The sequence below is a fragment of the Dipteris shenzhenensis genome, chromosome 13 (assembly GCF_047967505.1).
Source record: "Dipteris shenzhenensis isolate YYH24624 ecotype China chromosome 13, Dip_SZ_1.0, whole genome shotgun sequence".
Taxonomy (NCBI): Eukaryota; Viridiplantae; Streptophyta; class Polypodiopsida; order Gleicheniales; family Dipteridaceae; genus Dipteris; species Dipteris shenzhenensis.
Window position 1 is genome coordinate 11048835 of NC_141608.1, and position 17601 is coordinate 11066435.

At 44.8% G+C, this 17601-nt stretch overlaps 1 protein-coding gene across 1 annotated transcript; it reads left to right on the forward strand.

The window, feature by feature from the left end:
- Positions 1-15120: 15120 nt before the first annotated feature.
- On the forward strand, positions 15121-16273 carry LOC147895018 (uncharacterized). The gene is made up of 3 exons (XM_087383913.1): positions 15121-15385; positions 15484-15627; positions 15707-16273. Exons 1-3 carry the CDS (start codon positions 15146-15148, stop codon positions 15863-15865), a joined length of 543 nt encoding a protein of 180 aa, XP_087240039.1. The 5' UTR covers positions 15121-15145; the 3' UTR covers positions 15866-16273.
- Positions 16274-17601: the final 1328 nt, after the last annotated feature.

Sequence of the window (17601 nt, forward strand, 5' to 3'; positions counted from 1 at the left end):
TTTAAAATGTCATTACTTAAAGAGAAGTAATTAATTAAAGAGATATAAATATTAAAATTTCTTTAAAGAGAAGTAATTAATTACAAATGTAGGCTTAAGAAAGAACAATTGTTAATCCAAGCTTAGAAATTTAAAATGTAGGTAAGTAATACTAGAAGTAAGGTTTAAAAAACACAAGTAAATCAGTAAAACACCCTAACACACTACCACAAAAGCTCGAAACAGACAACATACACTGGCAAACAAACAAACCCATGAAAGAGACAACCAACATAAACAAAAACCAAAGTTTAAATATACAAACAACAACGACATAAGCACAACCACAAAAGCACAAACGCACAAGTACAAACAACCACACAAGCATAAACAAACTCAATAGCACAGCAACCCAAGCAAACAAACAAAGGAGGCACATAAGTAACGGGAACTACCAAACAAGCGAACAAAAGAGAGACAAAGAGCATCAGCGAGTCGAGCAAGGTGGGAAGAGTAAAAGGTGAAAAAGTCAGCCAAGTCGAGCGAGGAGGGAACAAGACTAAAAGGTGGTAGAAGAAGATGGAACAAGAGAAACACACACGAGGAGACGACAAGTCTAAAAGGTGGTATGAGGCAAAGACAAGTTCATGTCCACCAAATCAAACAAACAAAACTGAAGGTAAATAGAGACATTGGCAATAACAAAGTGCACATGTCGAACTGTAGAGCTAGAACTGTAAGAAAGCTACTATGGCAAAGCATAGAGCAAGTTTGCTTAGAGGGACTAGACTACGGTAAGCTTGTTAACAAAGAAAAAGCAAGGGAGCCTACATAAAACGATCAGATAATGCTCTCTCTCTCTCTCTCTCTCTCTCTCTCTCTCTCTCCTCGCCCTGCCCCCATGCTCTCTCTCCCTTTTTTTGGGATGAAACCCAAAAAGAACCCCCCATACTTTTGTTGGAGTTGCAAAAAGAATTCAACAAAAGTGAGTCAAAAGAGAGTATTTATTCATGAGAGATAGGCCCAATATATAGGCTCCAATTACATCTAGCAGTGACATCGCATGTGAGCTTAGTAGAGTATCTAGATCCACAAATCTCTCAATTAGTTCCATGATTCTCTCAATCACACACCACACACCTAGATTCACTCAATCACACCTACTGACACCTATCCAGGCACACCATGTGTTCACACACTCACAACCTTAGACCTTAGGATTCTGGATATGACCCCATTACAACAATTTGTCCTTCATTCCCCCCCACAAATTGATGACCTCAACCGTAGCAGTATCATGGGAAACTTCATGGCTTGCCCACCTCTAGTGGCAACACACATGATCCACAACCTGGTACTCACTCTAGTTGCATCAGCAGTGGACTCATTTGGGCATCCTCATCCCAACATGATCTCACTCTAACTTTGGTTTGTTGGTTTACAATTGGGAGATGGACAATGACTATGCTTGGGAAGTCCCCATAGTTTTAACAAGGTAAAACATAAGACTAACAATCATTTGAGGGGGACATCCCAAGGCAGAGAACCCTTATTGACCACAAACAGATATTCTAAATTGAAGATGTGGGGAAATACCCCCCTTTGATGGCATGTCTTGTTCTTTTCCTCCTTCTTTTCCAAGCTACCATAGTGTGAGGTTCATTGTCATTGGAGAGGTTCTTGGTGTAGCCAATCTTGTAACTTCTTTGCTCTTTGTCCTTCTGCACACTCTTTAATGTATCTTGTCCATATCCTGTAATACAAGATCCTTGTAGTCCTTTACCTTCTTTGAGTGTCCAAGCTTTAAAAACAATTTGTGAATCATATGGACTGAAGAGGGTCTTACCACTTGTCATGCAAGGGCCATGACCACCTCTGATACAAGAGGTGGTCATGATTGTATGGCAAGGTATAGTCAACCAAATGCAAGTACATTTCATACATCATGAAAGATACTGAAACCATAACTAAAGCATCTTCAAAATAAGAATCATAAATTATAATGGTTGTAGTTGAAACCTTTGTTTCAATCATATCCATTAGAATCATCATGCAAGTCATGAAATATTCTTCCTTCATGTAAGCTCTTGTCATTGGTCAATCCACCCTCGTCAACTAGTCAACTAGTCAACAAGATAGTATGACTTGAAATCCACTTCAAAGTACCATAACGTCAATCCTCAACATAAAAGGTAAAAAATTCATTCAGCTAAAATTAAAAAGGAATCTCTGAATCTCTAATCTGTACTTTAACTCCTCAAGCATCACCTTAGCATTTAATGTAGCATCAAACTTCAAAAATAGCCTAGAAATGCTTGCAGAAAACACAGGGACCTTGGACAATTGCTACCTCACTCCACAAAGTATCAAGTAGAGGGCATTTTTTGTGCAATAAAAGGTACTTGGAAGTAGAAGACTTAGTGCAAGTCTCAGACCAAATGAAGCTTCACACCTCTAGGGGCAGCATCATCTTCTCCAACTCCAAAAACCATGTCTTCTTCAAAATCCGACTGGTTTTTCTCTAGCTTCTCCTCATTCGCTTGACTATTTGCCCTCAAAATTCACTAGCAGGTAGCCCATAGGGTCACCTAAGTGCACCTTAGACCGTTTTTAAAATGGTGGCTCCAACAAGCTAAATTGACAGAAGAGGCATGGGATGAAGCGAGCATCAGCACGGGTTGTAGAAGGACAATTTCTAGAAACCCTCTGGAGTAAAAGTGCATCTAAATTAGGAAAATCTACGGCTAAAAGGGTTTGGAGAATGGCTGCCTACATTGGGAGAACAAGTGCTTGGAAATTCTACTCAAAAGAGGAAAAATGGAGAAGAAGAGAGTGTGAGGAAGAAGATGATGGCATGGCACTCAAGGAGGTCTCAAGGAGAGCGAACCAATGCTTTGATACCACATGTTGGAGTTGCAAAAAGGATTCAGCAAGTGAGTCAAAAGAGAGTGTTTATTCATGAGAGATAGGCCCAATACATAGGCTCCACTTACATCCCCAGCAATAACATCACATGTGAGCTCAGTAGAGTATTGTATCCACAAATCTCTCAATCAGTTCCATGGTTCTCTCAATCACACACCACATACCTAGATTCACTCAATCACACCTACTAACACCTATCCAGGCACATCATGTGTTCACACATTCACAACCTTAGACCTTAGGACTCTAGATATGACCCCTTTACATCAATTTGTCCAACTTTCCTTTAGGAATATATATTTTTTGTTTTTTTATTTTAATTGTTCCAATTTTTTCAAACCTCTTTTTCTTTTTTAGTTTTATTTTAAAAAATATATATTTCCTATATATCCCCCTTTTTTTCAAATTTTCCTATATTAAATTTGTTTCCATCTAATTATTTACTTTGTCCTAATTTATTTTGCCTTTTTTGTGATTTTCTAATCTTTGGTTTTAAAAAAAAGGAAACCCCAAACAAACCCCAACCCCCCCCACCACCGCATTTATTTCCCACCCTCTATCTTTTTGCCACCGGCACGCAGTTTCATACCTTTTTAAGAGATGCCTAGCTAGCCCACCTCCCTAAAATAATTGTTACACAACCGACTACCCTAGGACCTACCTACATGCCCAACTATAGGCTTAGCCTATAAAATATCTACTCTACCTCCTTTGACTCCACTAACTAAGCCTTTAATACCCACTGCCCATTGTGTTGTGCTCCCGCGACTATGTAATGTGCTCCCTACCCTTTGATTTGTGCTCAGACTGCCCCACAACTGTGCAACGATGCAACCGGGCCTGCATAACATCCCTTTGTCTCGTTTATAGGCTTGTAGTTGCTTCTCCTTCTCGACATTTTGATTGTTTCTCTCAGGTTCTGGTGCATATTTTTGCTACTTTCACTATTGCTTCGGTCTACTTGCATGGCTTTGAGCTCTTATGCTCCATGTACACTGCTCTTCACTTACTATAAATTATGCTTTCTATGCCTTACATTTTTCCCCTCACCGTTGAGCAAAGACTTGTTAGAAGAAAGGTACTTGGCAGACCTCTTGATCACTACTTCCTTTTTGCAAAGGTTTTCTTTGACTCTCGCTCTTTCGCACAAGAGTCGCTTCTTCTCCAAAAGCTCTCTTAGTTCTTGCTCTTTCTCCACCGCTGCTGCGATGAACCCACCCCCATGCCTGTGGTCATAATCGTTCCCCTCCGCTCGTCACGTTACTCCCATTACACTGCCCGTCACTATTTTGATCCCGCCATCTGGTGTTTTACACTTACCCCACCGTCGTCATGATATGCTTATCCCACCGATCATCACCATTTCAATCCCCATGCTTGTCACTATACTATCCCGTTGACTGGTGCATTGGTAAGATCCCATCGATTCCCTATCCTGTCGCCCGTTGTTATTCTGTATCCCTATGCCCATAGGGATAGCCCTTATGATCATTCGCACCGACCATGAGGCAATATTTATCCCACCGATCATTTGCGATAAATCTACCCCACCACCCATGGTCATATTTGAGAGATCTCAACAACGAAAGCGGAATGGAAGAGGGTGAGAGAAAGGGAGAGCCAGAAGAGAGAGTCACACAAGTTTTCGTGGGTGTAGAACACCCTAATCTTCTATGTCATCCATATATATATGTGTTTGAGTATTGTACATAACTGGGGTTAAGGTACAGTGGCCCTTAACCCCCACAACCTCCCACTTAAAGGCCAATGTGCCTTTAAGGGAGAACAACCAATGAGCATACTATCCAATACCCATCAAAACATGACAATACTCAAACCGCTGACTAGGTAGACTCTTTGTCAACATATCTGTGGGGTTATCATTTGTATGAACCTTGACAAGCTCTATGCACTTGTCCTCAAGTACCTCCCTAATAAAATGGTACCTGACCTCAATGTGTTTGGTCTTTGCATGAAAGATTAGATTCGGTGCTAGTTGAATAGCACTCAGGAATCACTATGCAATGTCAATACACCTATATGAATCCCAAAATCTCTCACTAGCCAATCAAGCCATATAGCCTCCTTGCAACCCTCTATGGCTGCAACATACTCGGCCTCTATGGTAGACAAAGCAACGCACTTCTATACGCAAGACATCCATGACATTGTACCACCTACAAAGGTGAACACATAACCAGAAGTGGATCTCCTGATATCCACATGCCCTGCATAGTCTAAATCTGTGTATCCAAATACACGCATCTCTCCTCTGCCAAAGTAGATACACACATCCTTGGTACCCTTCATGTACCTCATGATGCACTTAACTACCTCCCAATGCCTCTTTCCTGGTTTAGCCATTTACCAGCTAACAACTCCCACTGTAAATGCAATGTCCGCTCTAGTAGCTATCATAGCATACATATGACTCCCAATTGCTGATGCATAAGGAACCTTGGCCATCATGGCCCTCTCCTCATTTGATTTGGGACTATCTGCCTGACTTAGTTTCACATATGGAGGCAATGGAGTACTTACTGCCTTCCCCCCCTCCATGTTGAAATACTACAGCACTTTTGTAACATACTCGTTCTATGAACGCTACAACACTTTTGTAACATACTCCTTCTATGAAAGCCAAAGGAGTTTCCTACTCTGATCAGGTGTGATGCGCATACCAAGAATATGACCTACAGGTCCCAAATCCTTCATGTCAAAGGCCTCATGCAACTTGGCCTTCAATGCATCAAGCTCATAAATGTTCTTGCTAGCCAATAACCTATCATCCACATAAAGTGCTAGGAGTATCATGCTACTATCCTTAGCCCTTTTAGTGTAGAGGCAGTGATCAATCTCACTTCTTCTAAAACCTTGTTACCAAATGAAAGCATCAAACTTGTGATACCATTCTCTAGGCACTTGCTTAAGGCCATAGAGACTCTTTTTCAGCTTGCAAACCAAATGGTCTTTGCCCTTTTCTTCAAAGCTTTCCCATTGTACCATGTAAATTTCCTCATGCAAATCCCCATGCAAGAAAGCTGTCTTGACATCCATCTTTCATAAGCTCCATATCCTCTATTTCCACAAGTCCAAGTACACATCTAAGTGTGGTCATCTTCACAACTCGAGAGAATATTTTTTTTTCAAAGTCCACACCATTCTCTTGCTTGAACCCTTTAGCAACCAAACGGGCCTTGTTCTTGGGCACATCATCATCTGTGACCTTAATCTTGTAGATCCATTTACATGGCAATGCTTTCTTTCCATGTGGCAAAGAAACCAAGTCCCAAGTCTTATTCTTTATGAGTGAACTTATCTTTGATTGCATAGCATACTCCCACTTGTGTTGATCCTCATGCATCATAGCCTCTCTATAGCAAGAAGGCTCCCCGCAATCAGTAAGCATCACATAGTCTATCCCTGGAACAAATCTCTTAAGCGATAGTCTAGACACTCTAGATATTTTTCTCAAGGGCATTTCAGCTTGCTGTCCTGCTTGTATATCAGCCACAGTTGGCTCATCATTACCACTAATAGATGATCCTTTGTCTTCCCTTGATTGTGTACCTGTGGGAGTACCTGGTGGTACCATTTAAACTCTTGCCTCCAGGCTCACACCCATCGAGCTCAGCTGTAGAACACTTGCACTCAGATACCACTTGAGAGATCTCAACAATGAAAGCGGAATAAAAGAGGGTGAGAGAAAGGGAGAGCCAGAAGAGAGAGTCACACAAGTTTTGGTGGGTGCAGAACACCCTAATCTTCTATGTCATCCATATATATATGTGTTTGAGTATTGTACATAATCGAGGTTAAGGTACAGTAGCCTTTAACCCCCATAATATTCTTACTCCGCCACCATCGCTATACGCTTGTGCTGCTGATTGCCACTAAAACCATATTACAATGCCCGGCGCTATAGAGCTATCCCATCGATCGGTGCGATACCTCTAGGGTAGCCAAAGAATTAAAAGAAAATTCTAGAACCTCAATTCAGCTTGAGTGTCCCCAGCCAGAGGCATCCCACATCATGCACTTGAGGTCCAGAAGGATTTTGCCAAAGGATCCCATGCCAGAAGAAAGTGCTTCGAGCCCACCCTCCATCCTAGCTGGGGATCCGGAAGCTTGATCTCAAGCCTCCACTCATTTGTAGGTCCCTGACCAAAAACTCTATCTAGTTCTGACGAAACGGAAAGTTTGAAAGAAGTGATGCAAGACCCCTCGGGTCCAAGAGCCTCGAAAGGTCCATTCACAAGTGTAGCCTCTCCCAACTCTCATGCAACTTCGGTTGCATCCAAGCCTAGAGGTATGTTCTCTACATGTTTGGCTACTTAGGACGAACAGAGTCGGCAGACATGGAGAAGCCCCTTGCCGGCATGTTTGCAGGAAGGGAAGGCCAATAGCAGACAGCTCCTAAACCCTAGATCGAGATAGAAACCACCTTCGCTTGATCCAGGTCCCTCCGCCTTTGCTAGACCTTCCCAGTGGGAGAACATGGATGATGAAGATCCATGGATGAGGGAATTCCATAGACAAGACCCAAGTTGAGGGGATACTAGGAACTTCTAAGGTGGAGTGCTTTATGACTCTAATAGCCTCAGTGGCACCATCCTTCATCAGCTATGCTAAACCATAGTTTCCACCCTATCGGCCACTTCATGGAACCAATGTTACCATGCCCCAAGACCCACCGGCTGCTGGAGTCCTGTCCCTTCCCGTCTATACCAATTGCACCAATGAATGCAGGCCTAGGTACCTCCGTCCCAATGCCAGCACTAGCAACTACGTGGGGACCACCACCTGGGCCAGCAGCCCTACGACCCATCAAGCCCATAGCAACACCACCTCCCCTATAGCCGCTCAAACGGTGTTGACTAATGGGGCAATGCGTATTTTGGTGAATGACCTAGGAAGGGGGGCAACACCACCTCCACCCACCCCAGTGTTCCCTACAGGAATGGCAAATCCCTCGAGAAGTCATCCCATAGCCATCTCCAAGCTAATGACCAAGTTCTTTGGAGAAGGATACTCGGTCTCCCACATGGAACGGTTTAAGCATATTTGAAAAGCCTTTGGTATGCTAAGTGACCTAGATATGGCCAATGCGTTCGGCCTCAGCCTGGATGGCAAGACAGGCCAATGTTATAGGGCTCTCACCTCAGAAGAAAAGATCAACTGGGAGACATTGAGAAAGGCTTTTATTGTGGGGTTGCCCCCGGCAGCTGCCATAAATGGAGCCTGATCAACCAATTGTGTGGGATAAAATAGAACAACAAGGAATCCCTGAGAGATTACATTGCTAGGATTAAGCACCTCAATGCTTAATGAGTGGATGAGTGATGAACGACTGTTGCCTCGCTTCCTTATCAGATTGGTAGACCCAAAGCTGCTTGACCACCTCATGGTGAGGAGCACCACCTCTTTGATCTATGCAACAAGGTGGCCATCCATATATGTGACAACATGATGGACAAAGTGGATTCGGACAAGGCCTCGTCCCCCTCCAAAATAGCTCCATCGATTAGGTCCTCGAGTGTAGAGTTAATCAAGAAGGAGGCTAACGAGCCTAAAGGCCTGGATATGGGTGAGCTAGCCTCCAATCTGTTGGATCAGCTAGGCTAGCAATGGAGAATAGGAACCTCCAAGGAGGCACCGAGAAACTCCTAGTTGTTTCCACAGAGAGACAATGTCTAGTGTGGGGTATGCAATAGCAACCACCCCTCCAAAGAAGTGCCCATGCCTAAGGGCAAGGCCGCGCTCTACTACGCACACTACCATAGGTGGGGAAACCATGATACCTCCCAATGTCAATTTCTGAGGTCCCTTCCCCAACCCATGTATCAAATGAGACCCCCATTAGCTCTAATGGCCCCGCCTAAACACCATATGTCTCAAGGAGGTCCCGTGGCTAGCTCTAGTCAGTAACAGACCCAACTAGCTCCGCTACCACCACCCATACTAGGTCCATAACCCTCGCTACCTCATATCACCCCAGTCAATCAAGTGTTGGTTGAAGAATTGCCCAACGACTGGGAGGAAATAGATCTTGATCATGGACCTCATGTTTACTACCCCTACGACGAGGGAAGTGGTACCCTGATCCACTACCTCCCGCTAGAGGATCATCAAGTCCCTATATTCCAGACAGCCCCCATAAATGCAAGAGCGAGAGATCTATACTCAATCGTTCAGAGACCCCTGCTCCAATGTTACACCTACCACGGTCCCCATAAAGCAAGTGAATTCCCCTACTAAGGCACTTCAAACCCTCTGGTGTCCTATTTCAAATGCCAAGGCCCACACTTCTTGAAGGACTGTCCATACAAGGATCGTACGCCCACCGCCCCAACCACAACCAATCCCATCCCTTTATGTGTGGGATGTGGAACATAGCATCTATTATAGGACTGTCCCACGAGGAGACCAACCACCCCACTAATCTCGCCAAAGAGCACCAACCTCAATCTGCTTAGCACCGAACAAGGCTATGTGGCCGTAATGCCACTACAAGTCATTACGAAGATGCAAGCCAAGGCACTAGGCAAGGCAATGAGGAAGCTCAAAAAGAAGGGTAGGGGTTCCCCGTGCCCAGTCTCGAGATTCCCCCATAGCCTCCAACTCAATCCAAGAAGGCCATTCGAGGAGGTGACAGTTCCAACCAGGTGCTCATCCAAGACGGTTCTGATGAGGAGACAGCTACTCTTGCCACCTCCTGTGCTTCTGAATAGTCTTCCACCCAGGGGTGACCCTGAGGTACCCCTGATCTCAGAAGTGAACAAACCAGTGCAGGCCCAAGGCTTGGCACCCTCACCCACCTATAAGGAGACCTATCTCGACCTGCGGGCCTTAGAAAAGCAACAAAGGATGCCCAAAACTTGGTACAAGATTGCCAAGATAAGTTTGAGCATCAACTAAAGGCCAGTAGGGGATTCGATACTATTCATCTAGCCCACCTAATGGGCCATCGAGGGGAAAAATCGCTCAAGGTGCCAGAAATGGTGGAGGAAGAGGAACACCTCAATTTGGAGTAGTCAGAAGCTCCAAATCTGATGCGGAAGATGTTCTAGGAAGACCCAATGTTGCACACATGAAGGAGACCCATATGACTTCGATGACATGTTATCCATGGTGGAAGAAGCTTCACCAAAACCCTACAATAGTGCCAGGGTGGCTGCTTTCCTATCGACAGAGGTGAAAACGCCGATCGCTTCTCTGCTAAGAGGAAATCCCATCCTAAGCATGATCTATCCAATTGGATAAATAGACCATTCCGACCTCCAAACCTTGCCCAGCCAATCAACGTTAAAAAAGGGGTAGAACCTACCCAAGGTTCCCATCAACAAACTAGGCCAGTATTTCAAGGGTGATGACACAAACGCCTCCATCCCCATAGTCTACCAAAACCAGAAGGTGGAAGCCATCCTCGATGGGGGAGCACGAGTGAGTGTTTGCACCAAGGAATGCTGGGAGAAATGGGAAAAGCATGCACTCGAGTAGACCCATCTAGTAGTAAAGCTAGCCAATGGGAACTGTTGAACCCCTAGGAGTGCTGACGGGCATAAACATTAAGGTATTTGCATTCATGTACCCCGTCAGGTTCATGGTCATGGGCTTCACTTGACATCCAAGATATGAAGCTATCCTAGGCAATCCCTTCTTGCGAATGTTCGAACTCGTGCATGACTGGTGTAATGATAATATCTACTTACGACACGAGGAGCAAACTATGAGAGTGGACCTGCACACCTATAAGGCCTACCCATTGTCAAGACACCTCTTTGCCACCGCAGAGTCCGACACCACTGCCGAACCACCTCCGTAAAACTATTCCAATCTTGTGACAAGGAAGAGGATGAGAAGGAGTGTGATGACTTCTGGTATGCACCTCTCTCTGAGCTAGAATTCTTGTAGAACTAGATGCACATCTTAGCCAACATAGATGTCCCAGAAAGAGTAGTGTTTCAGATCACCACCTAGAGCTCGAGGGTCTAACCCCAATGGTTCCCCTAGGGATCTTTAACATGCTCAAACCCCGAGAGGTAAGCAAGAGAACCATGAGGGTAAAATCAAATCTTCTATGGCTGTCTTACGTAGGCACCACAACTGCTCACCACGACTTTTCCTCTAACTGGGGAAACAGGGTAAGTAGGGTAACCACCCCGTCGGCTCTATAAGTACAATGGAAGAGCCCCCTTCAGGTTCCAAATACCATGTATCCAAAGGCAAGGCTAAGGCCAAAAACACCACTGCTCCAGCAGGAAAAAAGGAGGAGATTGAGGATAAGGAAGACCTACGGCAGGTACCAACCCACTACAAGGCCTATACTATTCAAGATCGTAAGATCTTATACCAACAGGCCAAAAGATCTCGAGAGGACGGTTGTTCTAAAGGGTATGATGGGCCGGCCCCAATCAAAGAGGTAAATCTAGCCCCGGAAGGGCAAGACCCACAACCTGTATTTGTCACCGATGACCTCACCCCGAATGAGGAGAATGCCTTAATAGCTCTCCTATGGGAATATAAGGACTGCATGACCTGGAAGTACATGGACATGAAAGGGGTACCTGCCGTAGTAGTGCAGCATACAATCCCCATGAAGGATGATGCCAAGCCAGTACGGTAACGCCCCTAGCCTATGGATCCTAAATATGCACTCATAGTGATGGGAGAAATCTAGAAACTCATAGATGCAAGATTTATCTATGAGATCGAGCATACGAATTGGGTATCACCCATTGTGATAGTCTTGAAGAAAAATGGAAAAATTAGAGTATGCATGGATTTGAAAAAGGTTAATGCTACCCACGAGGCATGACCACTACCCCTTGCCATTCACGGAACATGTTCTAGAAAGGGTAGCCGGAAAGGAAGCATATAGATTTCTAGACAAATTTTCAAGTTACAACCAAGTGTGTTGATTGCCCCCCAAGATCAACATAAGAGTGCCTTCGCAACCGAATGGAGTGTATATGCAGCCACGATGATGATATTCAGATTAACCAATGCCCCTACTACCTTCCAACGTATGATGATTACGGCATTCAAGGAATATCTGAGGGACTTGGTGGAAGTCTTCTTGGATGGTATCTGCGTGAACTTGAAATGGGATGTCCACTTGAAGCATCTCAGGCTTCGTCCTTGAGAAGTGCTGCTTGTACCGCATATCCCTCAAGCCTCTTAAGTGCCAGTTTTGGGTCAAACATGGTGTCATCCTGGGCCACATAGTGTCTTAGAATGGAATCTCTACGGACCACAATAAAATCAAACTCATCTTGGAGTTACTGCCCCCAACCAATGCTAAGGGATTCCAATGATTTACTGGCCATATGGGCTATTACCAGAGATTCATCTTGTTCTATGCGAACATAGCCCGCCCATTATACAAACTGCTAGTATCCTTTGAGTGGACTGAAGAATGCCAAACATCCTTTGAAACCCTCAAACTAGCTCTAGCCACCGCACCAGTGTTGAGGTCACCTGACTGGAACTTAATATTCCATGTCCACATTGATGCCTCTAACTTTGCCATTGGATGTGTGTTAGCCCAACCCAGGGAGCATGATTTGGATTACCCGATATACTTTGCGAGCCATGAACTAAATGAGGCTGAGGTTAACTACACTACCACCGAGAGGGAAGGTCTCGCCATGGTCTTTGCAGAGTAAAGAAGTTCACGCACTACTTGTTAGCTAACAAGTTTGTCTTCTTCGTGGACCATCAAGTGTTGCTATACTTGGTCAACAAACCCTGCATGATGGGACACATTAGTAGGTGGATGCTGATCATGCCAGAATTCAATTTCATAGTCATTGTGCGTAAGGGCAAAACCCACGTTCTAGCCGACCACCTATCAAGGATCCCGGATGGTGAGGCTCCACCAACGGGAGTAGAAGATGATCTCCCAGATGCTTCTCTCTTCTTTCTCGATGTCATTCCCGAATGGGCTGCCAAAATAGGCCACTACTTGGCCAACGGACTACCCCTAGGCTAGGACCTTAAGAAGGATAGAGCTGATAAACTCATTAAGGATGCAGCACCATATCAGCTGATAGTAGGCCAACTATACCGCATGGGCAAGATGGCATACTGCGAAGATGCGTGTGCAAACATGAATACATCGAGGTGCCTGAAGAAGCCCACTCAGGATTCTTGCAAGAGGTCATTTTGCCGCTGATGTTACAACACGTAAAGTGTTGCAAGCGGGTCTCAGGTGGCCAACACTCTTTAACTCACTTCCTCAACAAAACCATAGCAATCCTGACGAGTGAGTTTATGATCATTCATAGGAAGTCAACACCATACTATCCCAAAGCAGCTCCAACAAAACATGTTGAAAGATCATCACATGTACGGTAGAAGCCAATCGTACCGACTGGGAGCATAAGCTTATAACAGCATTATGGACCTACAGGACCTCCTACAAAGTGGCAACATATTGTACCCCCTTCAAGTTAGCCTTTGGGGTGGAGGCAGTAATGCCGATGGAGTATGTAGTGCCTAGCCTGCATCTTGCCGTAAAAGAAAGACTCACAAAAAATGTGCTAGCTAAACGGCTAGTCGACCTCGAAAAGTTAGAAGAGACAAGGTTGCGTGGAACCTACTCTCTCCGAGTAGAAAAGGCCCAATGTAAAAAGTGGTTTGACCACAACCTCAAGAAGGACTTGGTAGAAGGAGATTTGGCACTCCTATACAGTGTCTGCAATACCAAACATAAGCTTAAGTACCGAGGTATGGGTCCTTACCGCATAGTTGAGATCACTCCCCAGGGGTCGTGCCAAATAGCCACCCTGGATGGAACAAAAATGGATGGCTACGTAAATGGGAGCAAATTATAAAGATACTACAAACCACTCACTCTCTCCACCCTTCAAGCCATGCATAGAGAAAATGAACTCAAGGCAAAGGTGGCCAGGATGAAGTGCTAGGCCAGAGAAGGTGGAAACTGTATGTGCTTAGCAGAGAACTAATGTTTTGATCTACGCCTTAATGACGATCTTACAGCTAGCAATCGAGATATAGACAGGTCACCTTCGATTTTACTGTTAGATGATCCACCTGCTCTCTCCACAATCTTTGTTTTCTCCTTTCCAGCGGCCAATGGTGGGTCTTTGTTGTGCGAGTTTTCGTTCACAAGTCAACAAAACAAAACAACGAACCAATAGTACGATTTTTCCTTCAGACAAAACAAATCGCAGAATCACACCACGATAGCGCGGGGTAGCTGCTTCAGCACACCCTGGGCGGGGCTCATCCATACTCATCATGTTTGCAAACAATCAAAGAATTAGAGCATAAACAAAGCGAGGAAGTTGAAGATTGAAAATTAGCATCATAAAGATCGAAATAAGAACTGATAAAGAAAATGAAATTTGGAAGCTGAAAACCTAGTCTCAGTGTCTACCCTTTTCAAACTGTCCACTGCTAGTGTCCATTAAACTCCTGGACACCTGTTGCTCTTCATAACCGCCACCCATGATCACGAAGAGGTTGCAAAACACTCCGAGCATACAGACAAATTGCGCTACTTGAAGAGGTTGGCAACATCTTGTACCGAGACAAGCATGGCATGTCGGACAAGGTAAGTAATGAGCACCAAAATAGTAGATGCACAATTTTTCCATACTGATCCCGATTGCAGACTTGAGGACACGGTGCATGTCGCCCATACCCATCTTGTTTGTACGGTTGTAGGGCAAAGCAATCACTGCACATGGGCCATGTCGATACGGGTTGGACAATGCAGAGAAAGCTCTCAACCAAACAGACACAGAGCTTAGAAGACGGGGCTCCCCCATGTGCAAACAAGCGCACCCATACCTATCCCGTTTGCAGACTTGAGGAATGGGTGTATGTCGCCACACTGCACAAACATTGGCCATGCCGATATGGGTCGCACAATGCAAAAGAAGCTCTCAACCAAGCAAAGGCAAACCTTACAAGACGGAGCTCATTCATGCAAACAAGCGGAGGGAAGGGCGGCAGCCCAAAACAAGAAGTGTATGCGTGGCAAGCAATGGTTGGCTAGGCCCGGGAGCACTGTGGAGCGCAAGGGCTCCCAACGTGTGGACGCCACGTGGCGAGTGCTTGTTGGGCCAAGAACAACAACAAAATGTTTTTCACTTGTAAAGTGTGATGTGATGTGATGAGGCCAAAAAAAAAAAAGAAAAAAGGAACTTTTGTGTAAAACAAAAGTTCACCAAGCTGTTTAGCTTGAGCAGCTTCATCCTCGACCAGAGCTATGGCTTCTCATCTTCCCCCTCAACAGCCCTCTTCCCCTCATCCTCCCCTCACTCCTCAGCAGCAATCCTTCCTCTCCATCGCCGTTGAATGGCTCCAACAATTTGGCTCCCGTTCCCCCCCTTCTATCCACCTCGCTGGTCACGGCTTCTATGACTCCCTCATCTCCCATGGCATCGTCGTCGACCACGCAGAGAACGGTCGAGTCATCTGCTCCTTTCGTGTCCCTCACCGCCTCTGTGTAAGATATCGGTATTTCTTCCCCTTCTCCTCCTCTTTTGCGTCTTTGGACTGCTCGCAATTTGTTTTGGATCCTCTTGACCCCCGCGTTCTGTGTAGAATGGAGGTGGCAGGCTTCACGGCGGAGCTATTGTCTCGCTCGTAGATATCATCGGATCGGCCGCAATATTCTCCACCGGAGTCACGCACACCGGGGTTTCTGTTGAAATTAATGTTTCATACATGGCAGAAGCGCCCGCGGAGGTTAGTTTCTTTTTTGGATACCGTGTCCTGTAAATTCACGAGTATAGATGTTTAATTTTGGGCGTCTTTTCGTTTCCAGGAAGAAGTGGAAATCGAAGCAAAGGTTTTGAGAGTCGGGCGGAACCTTGCGGTCGTATCCGTTGACATAAAACGAAAGGCAACAGGCAAAGTTGTAGCTCAAGGGCGGCATACGAAATTCTTGGGCGCATCTCGGCCGTCTCCAACCAGCAAACTGTGATATACCAACTCTAAGAATGGCACACGGTAGTAACGGAGCTGTCTTTCTTCAAGCCTCTATTTCCCAGATCAGCTTGAAGCTCGCTATCAATGTACGCGTTTGAGAAGAGTTCGATACCCGACACCTTTACTACGGAAGCTATACAAGTTTTCCACTCGGCTTCAAATTGATGGTCAAAGCAGCCGCAAAGAGGCTCATTATTATGGAATTGTTGCGAATTCTTATTCTAATTAACTGTCAGATTGCGCTCCATGATCTACTTCTGAATAGAGGCACTCGGACAATATACTTACCGAAGTGTTGTGAATGTGACATTATTATTTCCAGAATATTATCTGGATAAGAATTCAAGTACATCTTTGCAAACTAGAACATCCATATTTTATCTCCTAAACAAAGAGAAAGTAAAGCCTGCATTTTTCATTGAGAATTGGTAGCTGATATAATCATCTAGGGATATTTAACGAAACAGATGCGACATGGGTCTATATAGTGAGTCCTAGATTTAGCAAGATAGAATGTGATGGGGAAAGGGTGCCTATGTGGCGTTGGTGGTTTGGGTCTCTATAGATGCATGTTGCTTTAGCGTAGTTGGTTCGAGGGGTAAACTGTTTGACAAGGCTGATAGTTTTCAGCGGTTGGTCAGAAGATGGAATCATCCCAAATGGTCACGCTTGTGCTTGGCATGCTTCATTGGTTCATAACAACCATGACCACAAGATAGCGCACAAAGCTTGTAACCTTTGAGGAGCTTGTGCCATTGCTTGTGTAGGAGGAGGCGCGGGGAAAGAATTACAAAGGATCTGGACTTAAGGCCTACTGAAGGAAAATGATATGGCAAGGCTGTAAAGGGTAAGTCCGAGGGTGGGGAGGATTCTAGAGGGGGTAAGTCCATAAGTGCAATAAGAAAAAGAAGAAATGCTTGTATTGTCAAAGTCGGGACACTTTGCAAAGGATTGCTGAAAGAAGGACAGTAGACCCCACAACCAGCACGGAAGAGGACAAGGTACTAGCAAATGTCTTACACATTACTTGATTTGTGTAAGAATTTACTTAATTGGCTAATACCAGGATGACGGACGTCTTTGATGACTAAGAGGTGATCACACACAAGATGGTTAATCGTGTTTTTAGGAGGACTGTATATAATAATTGTAAGTGTTGTTGGATGCTATACTCTGGAGGCGATGCTACGGTGGATGGACTAGTCGACAAGAAGTTTGCAAAATCTTGAATGGATTATGGAGAGCAAGCAACACCGGGATTTGTTCGTGTTGGAGGCCATGAATGGGGCCATAGAGCCATTGGAGTTAGTTCACTCAAACTTTTGTGGGCACATGCCTACAAGATCACTATCTTGGTAAGAATTTTTCCTTTACTTCATTGACTATCTCGGTCAGAATTCTTCCTTCATTGATAATTTCAGTGGAATGGCTTGGGTTTATTGTTTATCAAAGAAGTCTGAAGCTTTTGACAAGTAAAACAATGAAGACTCCAAAGTTCACCAGTTTTACAACGAGGAATGAAAAGGTGTTTTTCAGTAGAAACGTGAGCTTGTAGGAGAGCCTGAACTTCACCATTACCCCCTCTGCTGCCCAAGCTGATGGTAAAAGTGAAGGAGGTGGCAGCAATTCAAAGAATGAAGACTTGAGTCAGAGGCCAGAACTAGAGCTGCTGAAGAGGAAGATTCCTGCAAAGAAGACAAGTGTACCTCTCTTGTATCTGAAGGCCCTATA